General features: G+C 56.9%; 2 protein-coding genes across 2 annotated transcripts; one reads left to right on the top strand and one right to left on the bottom strand.

Moving 5' to 3' along the window:
* Nucleotides 1-3,486: 3,486 nt before the first annotated feature.
* On the bottom strand, nucleotides 3,487-14,568 carry NCLIV_009830 (conserved hypothetical protein; the record flags this gene model as incomplete). Its single annotated transcript, XM_003880498.1, has 11 exons — nucleotides 3,487-5,174; nucleotides 5,746-6,555; nucleotides 6,895-7,456; nucleotides 7,817-8,395; nucleotides 8,783-9,502; nucleotides 10,037-10,463; nucleotides 10,702-10,828; nucleotides 11,707-12,185; nucleotides 12,599-12,704; nucleotides 13,056-13,677; nucleotides 14,320-14,568. 11 exons carry the CDS (start codon nucleotides 14,566-14,568, stop codon nucleotides 3,487-3,489), a joined length of 6,369 nt encoding a protein of 2,122 aa, XP_003880547.1.
* Nucleotides 14,569-16,827: 2,259 nt separating this feature from the next.
* NCLIV_009820 (putative ribosome biogenesis regulatory protein) lies at nucleotides 16,828-19,456 on the top strand (the record flags this gene model as incomplete). The annotated part of the gene is made up of 5 exons (XM_003880497.1): nucleotides 16,828-16,874; nucleotides 17,021-17,110; nucleotides 17,639-17,783; nucleotides 18,327-18,856; nucleotides 19,282-19,456. The coding sequence occupies 5 exons, from the start codon at nucleotides 16,828-16,830 to the stop codon at nucleotides 19,454-19,456; spliced, it is 987 nt and encodes a 328-aa protein (XP_003880546.1).
* Nucleotides 19,457-19,801: the final 345 nt, after the last annotated feature.

Below are 19,801 nucleotides of genomic sequence, written 5' to 3'. Positions count from 1 at the left end.
CCGTGGCGTAGACCTTTTCTCTTGCCGTTCCCCGTCTTGGCACCCTGCGCATGCAGCCACAACACCCCGCGCGAAACGACGGAAAAGCGGCGGCGAGGCCAGCCGCGCGGGAGTCGACGAAGGAACTTGAAAACGAAGAAAGCAGAGACTCACGGGACGCTGTGGACGCGGTGGGAACAACGAAACAAAGAAATCTGAAGGGGAACGGAAGGGGAGAAGATGTGCAGTCGAAAACGAGCGAGAAAGACAGAGGGTAGACGCACACAAAGGTGAAGAAAGCGGAGACAGTCGAAATCGCAGGCGACTCAGAGAGGAGAGCGGAACAAAGAGCAGAAACAGCGAAGCTGAACACGTGGAGAGGAGCGCAGGGAAGCCCGCATAGACAGACAGAAAAGAGGGGGGAAAAGAGAGAAAGAAAGGCGAAAAGGAGATTCCCAGCGATGCCAAAAGTGGGGAACAGGCGAACGTGGAGCAGAAAGAAGACGGGAAAATCTGCAAGACGAGACACAAGGGCGGACCCAGGAGAGACTGGGGCTGCGAGGCCGTAGCTGGAAAACCTTGGAGAGAAAACACAGATCTGTGTATGCGAGACAAGGCGGAAAAGAGGAAGAGGGAAAGAAACACGAGACGGGGAACGAGCGGCGACGAGAACAGAGAGATTGTCGGTTCTATCAAGGGAAGGCCCGCTCCTGAGGGACACTTGGGTCGGGGAAAAACGGAATCAAGTGCATGCAGTTCCTCGGAAAAAAGAAATTCTGAGAATCACCACAGCACGTGGATAAAGCAGCCCTAGAGAGGGACAAGAAAAAAGACAACAGGCACTGAAAGACGGTTTTCTGAACGCGGAACATCCAGTCGGATAGGCAATGGAAAGACGAAATACAGAAGAGAAAGAGGCAGTGCCGAGGGGTAACCTGCACAGGTGGGACAAGAACAAAGATGGAACTGAGGAAGAAAAGAACGCGAGGAGAAGGGACACATAACGGAAGCGGAGAAAACGCTGTCGCGAAAAACGAGAGACTGCATGCACAGAGGTGGGTTGCTGGCGCAATCTGGGAACTGCCGCGGTTTCGCTTTCGGCAAAACCAACGAGGACGAATTCGGAGGGGATGGGAAACGGATTGGACTTGTCAAAACCACGAAACAACAAAGCGCCTCATGCAACGGAGAGTTGCAGCGCCGCCGTGTCAGGTTCGACGCAAAATGCGCAGAAATTTCCCCTTTCGCTCCGTACCAACAGGAAAAGGAACTTTCCAGCATGGGACTCGACAGATTGTCGGGTACCACTTTTTACTTGCCTTTGTTTCTTCGTCGCTCGCTCCATTCGTCCCGGTTTCGCGCCGCGTTCCCTCGGCCCCCCTTTCTCCCCAACAACCCTGCTGCATCCCCTTGTTTTTCGTGCCTGGGCCGCGACTCTAGAGTTCCAGAAGTTTTTGAGAGGCGAACAAAAAGCGAAAAACCTGCCATGTAGACGAAATGCAGACGCAAGTTTTGTTTTTTCGGTCGGCGCTCACTTGCGCCGTTTCTACGCATGCCAAAAAGCGTGGAAACGTAATCTCCATGGTTGGCGATAGCACCCGAAAAAGGACAGCTATTTCAACAGTTCAACACCCTGTATTAGTTAATACCAGTTAACTCAGTTGATAGTGCAGTAGTGATAGTGCAAAAGTCTGGGATTCTGTACCAGGCACACGCACCCCAAGCAGACACCTGAAACCAGACCTGTTGTTCGTTTCAGAATTTGGGGTCGTAGATCTTCGACGACGTGTCCTTTTTCTCGGGCACATCCACCGCTCTTGACTTCTTTAAACGTAGAGGTCTCGCTCAGAAGCGTCTCGCAAAAGAATCGGACGTCTCCGAAACCAACGGCGGTTGAGCGCCGTGTACGAAAAGCGCTGAGGAACCTAAAACGGCCTTCAAAGTGTAAGGTTTTGTTTCTGCCTTTCCGCTCGGCCAAACGAGCTGTGCCGAAGGTATCTCTGTGTCCAGGCAGAAAGGACACAGCAGAAACTGAACTATTAAAAGGGGGACGGGTATCCTACCTTTTGCTGGAACTTTTCCTTTTGAAACGAAAGGGAAAACGCGGCAGGCGACTTCCTTCTGACAAGGCCGGAAAAGCTGAGATTGTCCGTGGTCGCGCAGCTGGCGTACTTGCAGATTTTACAGAGATTTGAGAACAGAAATTTGGCGTCACGGCTACCTTTCTTCTGCAGCGTTTGAGAAAACGCGTGCATGTTCGCTTCTCTGATGTGGCCTATCCGGTCCGTCACCTTTTCGATAAGAGTGTATGCCTACACTTATCTGTGCGAGAAAACGCAAAGTTAACCTGACGGGCGCGGAAGACCGTGGACAGCCTCATGTCGTTTCTCGGCCCTCGTAGAAGCGCCCACCTAAACTGAAAACGAAGAGGCAGTTTTTTCGGGTTTCTCTGCTCCCAGCACCTAACGAGAGACTGACACCACTGCAGAGATGCGTGGGGAACTCTACCTCAAATCTAACAAAGACATTACAGCGTCCAGGAGACGGATGGCTCCAGTTTTATGCGATACTCACACACCCGAGGATTGCATGATTGATGCACGCCACGTGGCTACGCGTGCGGGGGGAGCCGCCTAGTCAAGCGGAGGAAATTCTGCTTAGCTAAAACACGCACCTTTTAGCACAGCGCGACGCGCTCCAGTCGCTTACAAAAAAATGAGCGTCTCGACACGGCGCGTTCGGCCCAGGCGGAATCATCACGGAAACACGACACCCAAAATCTCGACAGACGCGCGCTCGCGAAGCTCTAAACAGAACCTCTCTCCACGTCACCAGGCGCGTTCATCGGTTGGACGCCGTTCGGTCCTTTCCAGGCTCTCTGTAGAGAAAGATGTGCCCTACCCAGAGAACACATTGCCTGGCCAGTAGTGTTTCCTTCCCCAAGCTAAAACGGGGAAGCAGCCCGGTGCCTACACTCTCCTGTGTGCATGTGTGGGGACCACGCACAGACAAACTACGAGAACGACCGGAGAAACTATATAGCCTGATGCATGCTCGTCCCTGGGAGAAAGGCTCCACGTCGACAGTCCGTCTTTCCTCGTCTGCAAACATCCGCGCCTCTTCACCTAGAGTCGAATTCACCTTGAGGCGGATCCGCCCCAGAGTTGGAAGCCCGCAGAATCGGGGGTCTAACTGCACAGTTGCACTGCTAACTACGTCGGGATGACGTCTGTTTTTCGTCTCCCTTCTTGCGTTCATTCGTTAAGTGGAGGCCGCCTGGAGCATGTGGAGCATTTCTTTCGTCGGTTCGCGTCAAAGCGTCGCACAGCGCGCGTTCGTCTGCCGCAAAAGAGCCGCAGCCTCGAGGGAAGGCACATGCACCAAGAGAGGTTTGCGTTCCTTCGAAGGCCCTCACGCGAGAACCCGCCTCGTCCCGCTCTCGCACGGGACTTGGCATGTTGTTCGCCTTCTCCCCGCGATGGAAAAGGAGCGCAGTCCGCACACTCGTCACGGCGCCGCGCTCTTCACGTTTAGAGGAGAGGCGACTCCTGCAGCAGCGGCCGCAGCCGAGGCTGAATTCCGGAGAGAAGATGCCGCGGATGCAGAGGACCACGGCGAGGAACGACGGGAGGGAGGCGGCGAAAAGAGACCGGGAGGAAGACCAGGCGAGAACGGGAGAGAGGACGCGCGAGAACGCCCGCCCGCAAAGGACGACGGGCATGCGGGGTGTCGGCGCTCTAGGCAGATCGCCGGATTGGAAAGTCGCAGCGAAGTGGAGGCAGAAAACCTCGAGACGTTCGAGCCTGACTCGCCGTGCGGAATCTGAGTGTGCAGTGCAGGCCGTCTTCTGGGGAAGACCGCAAACTCAAAAAGGCGTCGAGACTCCGACGCCGGTCGGCCTAGCAAAGGTAAAGAAGAACGAGAACGGCCCGAGAAGGACACCCGTCCAGCTGCAGCCGTCCCAGAGAGAGAAGCCCCAGAAGCGGCGGGGGAAAGGAGGCGCCTGCCGGCGGAAACGCGCTCGGGGGAGTGGGCACAGCCGATCGCTGGGGACCGAGACGGCAACTCGTCGCCGAATCTGCAGGCGCGAAGACATCGTCGCGAGGGAGGAGACAGACCGTGGAACGGCGGCGAGGTTCCTTCGGACCGTCTTTCCGCAGGGATTCGCCCGGAGCGAAGACTCGTGGAAAAGAGCGAGGTCGACGACTGGAAGGTGGATGAAGTCGCCGCGCAGACAGAGACGGAGGAGACAGGCGGAGACGCGAGAGAGAGCGCGACGAAGAACGCGGACCGAGAACGCGGGTCTCCATTCCAGGGGACTTGGGGGATCGCGAGGCGAGGAGTCGCGCAGGAGAGAGCACTGGAGGAGACGGCTTTCGACGCGGAGACGGAGGGCGAGACTGGCGCGTCGGAGGCACGGCCTTCCTCAACAGAGCTCGGAAACCACGTGAGAGAGGAAGACGACGGTTTCGCCCAGCAGGGCGCTTCGCGGGTCGTCGGATCTGCAAACAGCGGAAGCGACTCCTCCAAGAACATTTCCGGAGGCGCCGAGCTCGCTAAAAACGAGGCACCTGAAGTCGAGAAAGAAAAAGAGGAAGAAGAAGTGGAAGAAGAGGAATGAGAGGAAGATCGAAGCGAGCCGGAGGAAGGCGAGAGTGGAGGGGAGAACGAGGATGAAGAAGACTGCGAGGAGGAAGCGTCGGGACGCGACCGCAGCTGCTTTTTCGCGGCGACAGAGTTCGGTCTGCGCTTCTCAGGAGAGCCGCTGGGAAAGGCCCCTGCGCCGTTTGAAGCGCGATTGCGACAAAGGACCGACCAGGAACTTGTCGTTTCCTGGAGCAGACGCTCAGCGATCGACGGTGAAACGGACAGGTCGCGGTCCCCAGCGTCTGTGATCTTTTCTCTGCGGTGCTCATCCTCGCGATCGATTCGCCTCCCTTCTCCCGTGCCGCATGCCGCTCTTGCGCGCAGCTGTTTGTTGTCGCCGTGACGTTCCTCGCCCTCGAGACGCGGGATGCAGCCGTCCGCTCGTGCGCCCTCCTGCGTCGCCGCAGCAGAGAGTTTGTTCGCGTCGAGGCGGAGGCTCGTCGCCTCGGCGCTCGCTCCTGTTTCTGAGCTTTCTCTGCCCCGAGCTCGGCCTTGCGCTCGCTGGAGGGCCAGCGCCTCGAGGTGAACCGTCGCCGCCAAGACATGACCTGCGCGGGAAAAAAAGACGAAGAGAGAGACGCAGCTGCATGAACACCCGGCTCAGGAGGCGCGGGGAGCCGACAGGCACCCGTTGCCGTCAAGACGGAACCACAAAAGGCAGTGAGAGAGAGAGAGGAAGCGGACAAGAAACGCGCGCGAGAGAGATCGGGGAACGTGCAGAGAAAAACGAGAAAGAAGGAGTGCACAGAGCGGCGACGAGGGCGACGCATATCGACGCGGGCCCCGCGCAGGCGAGGCGGTTTAGGCTTCGACCCCACTGCGCTCGCTGCGTCCTTTGTGTCGAACCAGAAACGTTCTCGAGTCGCACTAGACAGGAGGCGATCGCGCCGCGTTTTGGACTCGACTTGCGAACCCCCCCACCACAGATTCGGACAAAGCAGGCACTTCCGTACAACGCCGTCATATCGCGACGATTCTCACAGGAGAGAGAAGTCTCGAGACAGAGGGCCAGGCACCCTGCGAAGAGCAGTCTTCGCGGGAGGCGCGCGCTCGATGCGAAGCAAAAAGCTCTAGAGACTGCATGCACAACATACAAGGACGCCCCCCCTGCAGACTCACGAGGATGAGGACGAAGGTCGTCATCGCAGGCGGAATCCCCTCGCTCTTCTTCGAGGCCAGAAAACCCTTCGAGAGCAGGCGGCGCCTTCCCTTGGAATCCCCTCTCGTCGAGCTCCGGTCTCTCTCCAGCTCTGCCTTCGCTTTCGTCGGTGCGTTTCCCTCTCGTCGCGATTGGCGGATTCTCGCCGAGAGCGACGCCGTTCGCTGCGGATTCTGCCCCGCTGCTCGCCTCCGTCGCCATCACGTGCCTGAGGAGCGCGCGCGCTTGGCAGACGAGTTTGCCGAAACTCCGCCCCAAACCGGCGGTGACGACATCGTCGCCTTCCCTGGTCGTAGTGCGGTCCCTGGGCGGCGCGTCGGCCCGCGCGTCCTCGCCGTCGTCCTCCGCGTCGGCGCGCCCCGCGTCCTGCTCGGCCGCGAGACTTCCCCGGAGCCTCCGCAGAGCGCCAGGAGGCAGGACAGCCGCTGCGTAGAGAGGAGAGCAGGTGGGGAACGCGGCGCTCTGGGGGACTTCCAAACAGTCCAGAAGCTTCAACGATGCCATTCCTTCTCGCGAGTTTAACACCGGGTCGGGCGTGCGGAAAGGGCCATCCCCGAGCGCGTCGGATCTGTCTTTGAGATGGCGAGCGCTCAGTGTCTCCTTCGGGCTGTCTCCTGGCGTCGAGTCTGAGGCGCCAGCAGCCCGAGAAGAGAGATGCGCCCGCAGATGTGCGCGGAGCGCGTAGAGAGACGGCGCCTTGCCGAAAGGGTAGAACCACCTGGAATTCGGGCACTGACCCTCTGTGTACATTCGGAGATTCCACAACAGACCTGCGAGAGAAACGCGCACCAGACGGGAAGGACGGGTGGGCGGCAAAGCGAGTTCCTGTGGGGGGAAGAAGGCTCTGGCCACGCGCGAGAAGTCCGATTCAAAGTTGACGAAAAGCGATCGCAACCACGCACAGAGACCGGACACACGCGCGGCAGCAACACGGGGCAGGAACTGGCGAAGCACAGTCAATGGGACCGGTCGGGTTCCTCATCTCGCGCTTTGCCCCCGCGCGCGGGACAGGAGTTGAGAAAATCCCGTGGGAACACCAAGGGCTCTTCCACCGCTCCGCTCTGTGTGGAGCATGCACCGAACCTAACTGCTCTCCCCATCTCCCTCACCTTGGAGATAAGCTGCGACTTTCGGTGCCTCGCTCTCGACGTGCTCCGCGAGGAGAGTGTCGACGTCTTTGAGTTCCTGCTTCCCAGACGTTTCCCTGGCGTTCTCGTCTTCTTTGCCGCCGACAGCTTCCTTCGCTTCGCATTCGCCAACTTCGCCTTCGCACCCCGTCCCCCCTGCGCTCGCGCCGAGCTCCGTGTCGCGTTCGCTTTGCGACGCTGCCTGCTCGCCGTCTCTTTTCGTCTCTCCCGGCGCTGTCTCCGCACGTGTCCCCACCTGCGCAGCGACGCCGCGTCTGTCGCCTTCGGAGCTCCTCGCGCCGCTCTGCTGCACTGCGCTGGCCCGAGCACTTCCGTGAATCCGCCGGTCCTCTGCGCCTCGTGCGTCGCCTCGTGCGTCGCTTCCGCTCTCCGGGTCCGCTTGGGTTTCGCCGCAGGCTTCGCAGAGCCTCTCCTCGGCATTCGGGCCTTCCGCCGCGGGGCTGGGATCCGCCAGAGTCCCCGTCACGCTCCAGCCGGCGCGGCTCAGCGAGTGGTACAGAGGCGGCGCGAGAGCCTGGAGGGCCTGGGGCAAGAGCAGAAACGGGGCAGAGAAGTCCCGAGGCGATTAGGCAAAACTCGCGGGCTCTTCTGGGTCGGCGACCAAGGGAAACAACACGCGCTTGTCTCTGCCTGCGCGGGCCAGAGAGAGACGACCCTGCGAGACCGAGTCGGAGCGAACAGGACTCAGAGCAGGCGACTTTCGTTCCGTGACAGAGAGCACAGATGGAACGGCGACGATCCCACGGCCCGTAGGGCGGGTATGCGTCCGGCGCCTGCGAAACGCGGCTGCGCGGAGAAAGCGCCGTGTCTTTGTTGATTCCAAGTCGCAGGAAGAAAGACACGCGCCGGCGCACAGCGCGCGACCGCCCGCTTGCGAACGTACCTGCATTGCGAGACTGTGTCTTCGCTGCTTCTTCGACGCAGCCTTCACGGGCGCGTTCGATTCCTGGTCCTCGGCCGTGACGTGCCAAGTCGCAAACAGAGGCAGGCCATCGACGACGACCGCATGCAGCACAGCACCAGCCGCGCCTTGCTCGTCCTCTCGCAGCTCCGCCGAGGACTCAACGCGCGGCGCAGGAACCGCGGGCTTCGATCCCTCCCCGTGAGCGACAGGGAGAGGAGATGTCAGAGAAGAAAGAGAAGGAGAGGAAGAAGAAAGAGAAGGGGAGGAAGAAGAAAGAGAAGGAGAGGAAGAAGAAAGAGAAGGAGAGGAAGAAGAAAGAGAAGGAGAGGAAGAAGAAAGAGAAGGAGAGGAAGAGAGAGGAGAGGAAGGGTATTCGACAGCTTTTCCTGACAAAAGGTTTTGTTGAATGAGAACCTCTCGGAGGGCGGAGAGGGAAACCAACGGAGGCGAATTTGTATCGGAAGCGAAGGCCGGGGAGGAAGAGCCCTCCCCGAAAAGGCCTTCCTGGAGTTCTCGCTTCGTGAACGAGACAAAGGTGGGCGGCGCCTTGAAAACTCTCTGAAAAGGAAAACCCACCGAGACGAGAAAAGCGGAGAAGAGGTGACGACCCAACAGGGTGTTCAGACGCGCATTCTCGATCGAGTCCAATGCGTGCACGGGGACCACTACCCTTGTGCCGGGAGGGCGCCCCACGACGGGACTTTATGCTTTAAATCGGTCGCCTCTCGGTTGAAAACCCACATCGCGATCCGAAAAAGGATAATGGAAAGTGTCTCGCTTGAGAATCTCTTCCTTTTCTCGTCTCCCTCTTCTTCGTTTCCCCTACTTCCCCGTGCAAGTTCGCTTCCTGATTCGGAGAGTCGCTTAGAAGGGAAGTTTGTGGGGCACACCACCAAAGCCCCCGCGCTTCTCTCTCTTGTCGCAAAAGGCCATGACGCGACTCACGAGGCACAGATTGTTGAGCGTGTTGGCCGGGGTTGTCCGTTGGAGAGTGCATGCAGCCTGGAGGAGGGCGGGGACGCATGCGTGGAAGTTCGGGAGGAGCGCCGCCTTCAACTGCTTCGTCATGTCCTCGTCTTCGTCCTCTCTGTCTTCCTCGTCTTCCTCGCCCCCTGCGTCTTCCCTGTCGCCGGGAGGCTGTGCTGGAGCTGCAACGCAGTCGAGGTCGGGAAAGCAAGCGAGGAGAAATCGAAAGGCTGCATCTTGTTTCGCGCCTTGCTTGTCTCGCGCACGACCGACGAACGCCACCCACGTTTCGTCTTTTTCGTCCTCTGCTGAACGCGTCGAGACAGCCCTCGCCTCGCCTCCGGCATCCTCCGCCTCTCGCCCTCTCGGCGTGCGCCGGTGCGGCGACGCTGGTTCGCTTCTCGCCGCTTCGGACGTCTCGTTTTCTTCTTCTCGCTCCTTTTCTCCTTCTCGCTCGTTTTCCTCTTTTTCGCGTTCTTCCTTCTCAGCTGAGGTGACTCGGCGCCTCAGGCGACTTGGCGTCGTGGACGCGCCGGCAGCCGCCCGCGCGACCGTGTCTCGGGCTCTTCCCAACTCGAGGGGAGACGGCGACGGGGCGAGGGGAGACGAGACGGAAGACGGCGGGCGAAGAAGCGCCGGGTGTACGTGGAGAACGGCTGTGAAGCTGCTCGTGCCGACACCGGCGCTCCGAATCTCCCACTGCGCAAGCGAAGAAACAGCGAGAAAACGAAACACCCGTCAAGGCCGAAAGAACCGAACCCGTCACGGACAGGAGGACAGAGAGAGATCCGCTCAAAGCAGATAAACACAAACACATCTAAATACAAATACATACATAAATATATATATATATATAACTACCTGCATTTAGACATGTACATCTATATAAGTTTATACAGAGAGAAATCTGTATACGGTAGGGGTTGCCCACGGGTACAGAGAGAGGTGTTGGGAGAGTTCAAGCTCCACCCGACATGCGCAGGCGCGCAGAAGGTACGCAGAGAACGGAAGAGACGTTACTGCATGCAACAGTATATATATATATATATATACATGTATAGGTTTGTGTCTCATCTTTCCGATGGAACTGCGAGAGACTTGCAGAGGACTGGCTCAGACCGATGCAGAACGTCTCGAGAGCTCCGTCGCCGGAGCCGGAAAAGCCCGGAGAAAAGACAGACGAGATGCGAGGATTGCGAGAGGTGGCTCAAGAGCGGGAACAGAGAGTCTCACTCTGATGCCGAGATTCTCGTCATCCTGCGACTTCCCAGACGAAACGTCTCCTGTTCGATTCTCTGTCGCGCCTGCCTCGCCCGCTGTTCCTTCTCGCGTCGGGTGCGGGCGACAGTTTGTTTCTCCTTTCGCGTCTTGACAGGGCGCGGGCGAGAGCGGCTTCGACTGGGCAGATGGGGAACTTCGCGAGGACGCATGCGCGGGAAGGAGAAATTGCTTCTGAGCAGCCATCTGGTTCAGCAACGCGAGGGCGGAGAGTTTCACGGGCGGCTGCAGCGAACCGGAGAGGCCGTGGGGCTGGAGTTGCTGGAGCGCGACCAGGCGCAAACTGGAGAGAGTCTCCAATTCGTCAAGAAACGCGAGGAAAAACGAAAAGTTGAAGGAGCGACTTGCTGCATCTACCAAAGACGCGTCGGCAAACTCCGGCCTAAAACAGAAGAAAGAGAGAAAAGGGACAGACACCCGCCAGGCGAACCAGTGGAGACAGCGCTGCAGGGCGCGGGGCGACAAGACTAAGGAGAAAGACATTCTTGAAGGCACTTGCTCATCTCTTCCTTCTACCTCAGGCACAAGGCCGTCGCCTTCGTCTCGATCGCCTTTCTTCCCGTTTCTGTTCTCGTTTTGGTTCGCGCGTTTGCTTCTCCCCCTCATCTGTTGGTGCTCACCGGCGACGCACTGCAGCGTACGCTTCAAAGAAGCGAGGGAAGGTGAAGCCTCCCGCCTTGGGCAGGTAGTCGTTTCCATTCAGAATGCATAGCAAGGCGATGTCGTTCCTGATCAAGTGTGAACGGCCTGCACGGAGCAAAATCACACCTTTTCTCTGCACGCAAATCCTGGCCTCTCCTCACCTGTAAACGCCTCTATCCGTCCACGTAAATCTACATATGGACATGCAGATAGCTTAACCCGCCTCCACCTAAAGGAATGTAAGCAAATATAGTCACATATCTCCAAGTACATATATATATATATATATATATATATATGTAGGCATATATGTATACGAATACTTGACCGCACGCGTATATATGTAAATATATGTCGAGATAGTGCGAGTCGATGCACGAATGACTGCATATTTGGGAGGCGGGAAGAGTGTCGACGCTTCGGAGTTGCGAGGCGGAAAAGAAAAACCCGCCCCGAGTGGTCTACCAGGGAACTGGAGGTCGACGGCCGCCAAGAGATCCCGTAACGAGTAGAGAGCTGAGAAAAAGAGACAGGCGATGAAAGAGAGAGAAATGAATTGAGGAGAAAGAGAGGAAAAAGTTGCGGAGAAGCGAGGAGAGAATCGCTGAAGTCGACGCCAACTGGAAAGGCACGGTGCGTCCAGCTGTTTGAGGTGTTAAGCAGAGGTGGCCAGAAAAAGTCTATCCAAGGAGAGAGCCTCAGCATGCGAGAGGAGCTAAAAAGGAAAACGGAGAGAGAAGGAGAGGAAGAAAGATCGAGAGAGAGACGAAGGCGAAAACGAAGACACGTGCGGCGAAGGGTCATGCTGATGAGACGGGCGGAGCGAGAAGAAGGAGGAGCGGGAGAGGCGTCTAGAGGCGAAGGCACAAAACGAAGGAGCGAAAAAAAAACCTTGCTGACAGTGCTTTCATCACAAACGGAAACCGAGCGCACCCCTCGCGGGGTACGTTTCGCGTCCAGCCGGAGGCCCATCGTTTCCTTACTTCTCATATTCTTTTCATCAGACAGGCGCTTCTGAGGGTTGTAGACAAAGAGGTTCGGGACGCCCGGGAAGGCGAGAGCCTGAACAACGAGATCTGCGTCGGCGCCGACAATCACAACACTTTCTTCCTCTCTTCGTTCCCGCTCTCTCCGTTCTTCCTCTCTTCTGTCCTGCTCGCTTCTTTCCTTCTCCGTTGCGCCTCCATCTTGCCGCCGGCTGAGTGCGTCTTGTCGGCCTTCGCGTCCCGCCGGTTTGTCGCATTCTTCCTCAGCCGACGCAGCTGGAGAAGCGAGGACGTCTGTCTCCTGGAACGCGCCGGCGAGCCTTGCGCGCTTCGCGTGAGATGGAGAAGGCGCAGAGGGTGGATCCGAAGAGGAGACAGGGAGCGAAGCAAAGGGCTGCGCGTTCTTCGCCGCGAGAAGCCAGTCGATTAGCTTCAGTTCGCCTTCGCCGAAAGACGTGGAACCGGAAATGAAGAAACTGAGGACGCACGCATTCGAGCCCGTTCAAATCTGCGTGGTGAGCTCGCAGGGGGACCACGAGAGAAAACGAGAGAAAAAGAGAGACGCAGAGAGAGGCGAGAAAACATAAGCCACAAACACAGGGCCGAGAATGCGAAGCGGGACGGGAAACATGCAAGGCGTCGATCTCGAAAACAGGAAGGCGCGGGCATCGAAGGCCCGAGCGAGAGAGAAACTATTGGCGAGAAGAGTCGCGCGGTGCACGTTATGAATGCACTTTGTTGCTGGCGCTTTCGCCGCCCTCGTTTTGCTACCCTCTCGCGTGGTGAACAACGCGTCTGCACGTCGAGTGCATCGCTGGAGAGATCCCGAAGCAAAAACAACGTGAAAACCGAATGAAAAGGAGCAGAACGCGCACGAGGCGAGATTTACTTGAGGTGCTGGTAGCGACGAGAAGCGAGACGCTGCCAAGCAAAGCGGCGACAGGTCTCCTCGACGCGCCGCATGAAGGCCGTCCCCGGCGTCAGGAGATGGGAAGCTGTCACACAGCACAGAAGATAGGCGCAGCAAAAACCTCGACTTTTAGAAAGGCGGAGAAAGGCCGCATACCGCCGATACTGAAAAATATACGTGCTTCGCGTCCGGATTCGCCTCCTTTGTCTCCGCGCATATGAAACGTGGTCAAGACCTATAGATACGGATATAGAGATATACAGAAACGGAGACGTAGGCATAGCTAAACATATAGACTCGTTACGCGTCTAGACACAGACAGATACATATCTGAGTGGCAACTCTGGACGCGAGGGGCGATGGGAAGGCGACTAGACATTCCAACACAAGTTGGTTCGACGCCTCCGACTCAACAAAAAACGCCTTTCCCTCTTACGTATCCGATAGCGTTCTTTTTTCGTTTTCTCTGGAAGTCGCAGGCCGTCCAGCGTAGCGCCGACAGAGTGGTTAGGTGGAAACCGAATCCTGTCTTCTCCCTCTGCAACTCCCTCTTCTTCTCCCTCTTCAACTCCCTCATCTTCTCCCTCTTCATCGCCGTCGCCTCTTGCTCGGGACGTGTCTCTTCCTTCTTGGCGGCGTTTGCTCGCGTTTCCTAGCCCGTTCGCGTCCGCGTCTCCAGCGCCTCCAGCGTCTCCAGCGTCTTCGTCCCCCGCACTGTCGCTCTCGACTCCGGCGACGCTTCCCTGTGTCTCCCCTCGGCCATCGTTCTCCCTGAAACCGGCGTCGTCTCCTTCGGAGTCCTCGTCTTCTGCAGCTTCGCTGTGTGCACCCCCTGCGACTTCGTCTTCGCGCTTGCGCCGACGCTTCGCTGTCGTCAGCAGCTTCGCCAGCGGGGGTACGCCGTCGAGAGCAAACACCACCGACTTTCGCGGATGGATGCTGCGCAGCGTTGCAGAAATCAGAGAGACGAGACGCCTCAACACCGCGTCAGCCTCGTCGCTGAAGGTCGCCTCAAGGGCTTTCCGACTGTCTCCGCCTTGCGCCCCACAGGCTGCGCGCTGCGCAGGAGACAGGAAAAGTGTCTCCTTTGAACTGCGAGAAGATCTCGTAGACGCCCGCGAGGGTAGCAGCGCCGCCTGGAAAGATTGAAAACATGTCAGAGGCGCCCCGTCCTCATTCCTTTCGCGTTTCGCTTTTCGCTTTTCGCCGACTCCCTGAGTTGCGAGGGCTCTGCCGCGTTTTTTCTGTTCCAAGTGCCGCGGATCTGTGCACGGATTGTCACGGGTTCCGCGCCGCTCTTTCGCGCTTTCGAGGCCAGCAGGAAGCACACGTTTCGGCTTTCGGGTCTGCAAGTGGATTCCCCTTCTTGGCCCATTTTCGACAGCTTTTCGACGAAACCGTTTGAGAATCTCAGAAAAGAACCTGAGTCGGGACCGACAGCACTTTGGAGATTATAGTCCGTGTTTCGCGCCCTTCCTCGCGCCAGCGGTTTGCCCCACACTCTCGCGTTTTTTTCCCTAGTTTTTCTCTCTCGTGTGTCTTGAAAAAACGGGTGAAACGTCACGCTGTCTCCCGATGCCCTCAGCCTTTGGAGGCCTTTTCCGTCCTCTCCGTCCTTCCCTCTTTTCTCGCGGGCTTTCGCCGGAACTGTTCTTCCCTCAAGCGACGCCGCCCCCCACCCCCCAGCGTCGCGTTCTCACCTGGTGAAGGAGTTGATTCAGATCGAAGAGAAGGTGGTCCACGAGGAGAACTTCTTTCTTTTTGTTCACCTGGCGCACAGCGGAGGGGAACGCCTGCCCGAGCCAGTTGTGGAGGCCGGGGATCCCAGCCTCGGCGAAGAGGCGCGTCTCGCGCTCGCCGGGCCAGGCGCCGCGCTCCAGGTCGAAGACGAGAAGAAGACAGAGAACGAGAAAGACTCTCCGCAGAAGAGAGAGGCGCGCGTTCTCCATCGTCTCAAGATACAAAAGACACCGACACGAAAGACCGGACGAACACCAGACGAAAAAGGGAAGAGGAAGAGAAAAGAGGAAAGAGAAAAGAGGAAAGGGGAAAGAAGGAATGGAAGAATGCGTCGACCAAGGAGAGGAAAAGAAGTTTCAGGGCCTTCAACCGAAGATCTTTGGAAACTCTGGACAGAGAGCGAGAAGCGAGAGGTTGCTCTCTTTCGTTCACTTCTCTTCTTCTCAGCGGGGGAAAGGAAGGCGTCTCGGAGAAGGAAGAGGAACAGAGAAGAGGAAAGCTGGGGGTGCCCTGCGCACGCGCGGAGGCGTCACACCGCGCAGTGGAGGGAGAAGAAACACAGGCATCATTTTTCTCGGGGGCAGAGAAAAAGAAGGCGCGGTAAAACAGTCAAGTGCTCGACGTCGAGACACATCAGGAAAGAGAGAGAAAACGTTCAGAAGGAAATCATTACGCGCCTCCCGCGAAGTGTGCGCTCCCCTGAGTGTCTCCCCGGTGTCTCCGGGCTGAAGTGGAGGCGCAAATATATCTCAGTCTTTCGCTCTCCTTGGCGAAGAGCCACTCGCTGCGCTCAATCGCTTGGAAACGATCTTTCGTTTCTTTTAATTCTGTTGTCGTTCTTCGCGCCGCACTGGAGCCTTCTCGGTTTGCCGTTCGAGCCCCCTGTTCATGTGTACAGACAGTCCCCTTCCGGACGGACAAGCGAGGGAAAAGCGTGCACACGCGAAAAAACGAAAAGAGGCGAAAAAAGATTGACAAGAGCAGAAAGGAAGAAGCAACGGAAAAGGCGACCCGATCAGCCGAGACAGGTGTCTCTGCCGTGTCTTGTCGTCTCTTCCGTTTTTCAGTCCGCGTCGAAACTCTCGGTCCTCCTCTACCTCTGCGCCTTCATCCTTTTCTTCCCTTTTCTCTTTTTTCGCAGATTTCCTGCATCTCTCTGTCTCGTCCCCCGAGAAGAAAGCGTCTCTCCTTTTCCAGCACGAAAAGACTTCCCAAAGAGCCTACCTCCGAGAGCGCACACACTGAGCAAAGGCGCGCCCCGGGAAAAACTGCCGCGGACCTCGCTGAGGCAGCTCCACTCTCTCTCGTCTCGAAAGAAAAGGAAGGAAAGGCGTTCCTTCTCGATTTCCATTTCCCGAAATGCGGCTCGACAATCTGCCTCGTCACCAGCGAATGGCGAAACGAGCAGGAAAGTGCCTCGGAAGGCGTCTTCTTTTCGCAATCGCCGAACTGCGCGCGTTTCGGTCGCGACGCCCACGCCCGGGGCTGCATGCTGAGATTTAGAGCTTTTCAGGCTGCTGCGTTCGCGAAAAAAGACAGAAAATTGAGTTAAACGCCGAGGGAGACTCAAAAACAATCGGTGGTTTCGGCAAATGCTCTCACCACAATCCTAGAAATTTCCGTGTGGAACCTCGAGCGAGGGCGTTCGCCTTTCGCTGCTGGAGAGAGACACCCGCGGAACGAGGAACGAGAGGAGAGCCGCATCAAAACCGAGAAAAAATGGAAAACTTACCGTTTTTCATCTGAGGTTTTCTGTTTTGACGCTTGCCACATTTCGAGAGACACATTCCTCCCTTTCTTTCCTCCGCCTGAACTCTGTCGCGGAAAGTCCGCCGCGAGTCTTGGTTGCTTGATTTGTGGGGTCTCCGTCGGTGCTTTTTCTGCTCAAAGTCTCCCTTTCTCTGGTAAAACGCTCCTTTTTCCCAGACGCTTCACCTTTTCTTTTTCAAGCGAACCAAAGCCGGGAAACGTCTCAGCTATTTCCAGAGGGGAGAAACCTTCGCTCTTTCCGCCGAGAGAGAATCACGCCTCACAGTGTAGCGAGCGCAGCGATGGCAAGTTCTCCCTTTCTCCCCTCTTCTGCCGCGTAAGCCGTTTTGCAGGATTCTCCGTTTTCGCAAATCTCCCGTTGACAAAAGGAGCAGAGATACCCAGAAGGTCATTGGGGATACTTTAAAGGATGTCTCGGGGCACTACGAAGCTAAAGTATTCTTTTTTCTTTTCACATCGTTTCTCTCGTCCTCTTTTATCTTCCCTCTCTCCTTTTTCTCTTCTCCTTATTTCTCCTTCCTCTTTCTGTTTCCCCTCTTTTCCCCTTCTCTTTCTCGCCACTTTGTGTGTCTGTCATCTCTTCTGCTGTCTCGTTTTCCCACTTTCGCAACGACGGTCTCCTTTTTGTAGCCTCCCCTCCTCGGTTGTTTTCGTCTCCGCAAGAGGCGTGTCTCAGACGCATCGCGCTGTACTTAGAAATGACAAAACTTTTCTTCCAAGTTCCAGCCTTCGTCTCAGCCTCGCGGTTCGTAGCCTTCTCTCCGCTGCCGTTTTCTCTGTGTCGAATACGCCAACGAACGTTTCTGGTCTTGAACGCGCGGTGAGATCCTTTTTCTTTCGTCTTTTTCTTTCAAGATCGTCCATCTCTTTTCTCTTTTTCTTCTCTAACAGGCCGGGAGGCGAAGAACAAGGCAACGCAATGGAGTCGCATTTGAACTACCTTCTCGCCGTGGACTTCTCTCCAGTCTTGCACACAGATGAGTAGGGCCACGAAAAACTCTCTTCGGGCGCACACTCGGTGCGATGCCTCTCACTTTAAATCTCCATTCTGTGCCTCTTTCTCTCGACTCCGTCTCTTTCGGCTGCGACTTCCACTTCTTGTGTTTCGTCCGTCTTCTCACTCGGAACTCGCTCGTCTCTTCCCGTGGTCTTGTGCCTCTGTCGTCCCATCTTCTTCGCCCCTCAGTTAAGTCCTGTCCCCGTCTCCTCGCGGCCGTCTCTGCTACCTTTTCTCTTGTCTCTGTCTCTCGCTCTCTCCCTCTCTCGTTCTTTCTGTCTCTCGTTCTTGTTCTCCGCCCCGCCGTGGGTTTTTCTTTCTCTCGTTCTCTTTTCCTCGGCCTCGGATTGGGCGACTTCGACCGCACTCGCCTCTCTTCACGAGTCAGCGTGGCGCGTTTCAAATCGCGATCTCGACTCCCTCGTTAACGCTGTGCTGCTCACTTCCTGCATTCCTTCGCCTCTTGAAACTTGCATTTCGCCTTCTTTTTTTCTCGTGTTTGTCTCTCGCAGCCTCAACGCGCTCACGCAGCAGAATGCGCAGGCGATGGTGGCAGAGTTGTGCAGCCTGCCGCACGAAACAACCGACGACGGGGTTCTGGTCTCCCTGCCGCCTCCCGTGAAGAACTCCACCTTCAAACTTCCGCGCATGCATCCGGTGCGTTTCGCCGGGACGTCCGCCGCTCGGAGACTCCGGAAAGACCCGCTGCTTCACAGCCTTCTCTCGGCCCTTTTCTCTTTCTCTTTCTCTCTTCGGCTTTCTCGCTCGTCTTATCGCTCTCATTCTCTCTCTCCTTCTCTGTCGTTCTCTGTTTGAAGTGGTCTTGGTTGTGGCGCACCAACCGTCCTTCACCGAGTGTCTCAACAGCTGCGGGGCTCGGGACGCACTGCCTGCAATCAGCCCTGGGGAGGCGCGAACTGTTTCTGGTCATCTCTCTACTCGTTTCAGGACATGCGGTCCCCTGCATAAACGGTCGGCTTCGCACTCGGATCGTCTGCATGTGTCTGCGTCTCTGTTCTCTCGGTCGGCGTATCGAGTTGTCTGCCTTCGTCGCGTCGCTCCACTCTCCCTCTCCTCGCCGTGGTACGTGTGAGCGCGTGTGCTTTCGCTCTGCGTTCGCACTCTCCCCCCCTCTCCTGCGCGTGCCTTTTCTTTTCGTTTCATCTTTCCTGTCTCGTTTCGTCGCCCGTGTGTCTGCAGGCTCCAGCTGCGAAGAAGCTGACGCGCTGGGAAGCGTTTGCGAAGGAGAAAGGCATCCAGAAGAGGAAGCGCAGTCGCCTGGTCTGGGACGAGCGCACCAAGGACTGGGTTCCGCGCTGGGGCCACAAAGGCATTCAGAAGATGAAGGAAATCTCCGAAGCGGTAATCGAAGACAAGGGCGGCGAGTACGTCGGACGCCGAGGCAGAGACCGCGGCGTCACCAAGAAGCTGGGGAGCACCGTGAAGGAGACGCGAAAGGCTCGAAGGCAAGACGTCGGTTGCCCGTTCGAAGCGAAGGCGAAGGAGGCAAAACTGAAACGCGCCAAACAGAAACTTCGCGAGCTTCGAAACAAATTGGAGGCGGAAACGGACCGACGCCTACCGCCAGGCGTTCTCGCGACACTCGCGGCGGGAGGCGAAGCAGCCAGCGCAGACATGCACGGCAAGAAGGCTGGACTCAAACACCGCAAACAGACAAAGGAAGAGTTGAAAGAAGTGCTGAGAAGGCAAGTCTCGGACATTCACCACCAGTGTTTTTATATGCGTATATATATATATATATATATATATACACGTGCGTAGATATGTATATATATATATATATATGTATATATGTATATGGGTATATGTATATGTGTATGTATACATTTTTATGTATGTTGGTGTGTAGGTGGCTCAATTTGTCTCTGTGTCGGGCTGTCGATTTTTGAAGCGTTTCTGTCGTGACAGCCGAGGGGCGTGGAGAGACTCGGGCAGAGTCGTCATCACCGGCTTGGTGGCGCGTGTGGCTGTGTGGCGCGTTCTTGCGTGCGGTTTCGCGTTTTTGAACGACGCTTGGTTGAGCGAGGAACTCGCGTCGACTTTGTGTTTGCGGAGCCGAACGGATGGCGCAGGGACAGGCAGTTTACCGCGAGAGCGTCGAAGATCTGGTCGCTGTGTTTTTGTGTTTTCTCAGGGCTCAGACATCCACTGCTTCGTTTGGGCAGTTCGATCGGCTAGCGAAGAACGAGAAGAAAGAGAAGCAAAAGACGCGCACGAAAGGCGTGTCTCTGTCTCTCGAGGAGGAGCGTGGAAAGTACAGAAGACACCTGAAGAACATCCTCTCGTCGTCCGAGTCTGGAGCTGTCTGAGGTGTTTTTTTGGACAAAAGGAAAGGAACGGCATTCTTGGTGCATGTCCTTCGGTCTTCGTTTCCTCCGCCACATGGAAAAGTGCGTCTTCGGCAGGATTCAACTCTTTTCGGAACGGCTCTGGTAACTTTTGAGAGGCTCTGCGTGAAGAGCTTTACGCTCTATCGAGCAAGTGTTTGCAGTCGAAACAAAAACCTCGCTGAACCGCTTTCCCCTCGCGGTAGGTTGTGCGTTCTTTCCGAGGGGCGCCTGCGGAGATTTCCGCCTGGTTTCCTCGCTGGGGGGGGGGGGGGGGCAAGGCGCTCCGTTCACACACAGACACTGGACAACTCGCCAAAGGGGGGG

This window comes from Neospora caninum, chromosome IV (assembly GCF_000208865.1).
Source record: "Neospora caninum Liverpool complete genome, chromosome IV".
Taxonomy (NCBI): Eukaryota; Apicomplexa; class Conoidasida; order Eucoccidiorida; family Sarcocystidae; genus Neospora; species Neospora caninum.
The sequence above is the reverse complement of the archived record's forward strand: the minus strand, read 5'-3'. Positions and strand labels throughout refer to the sequence as shown.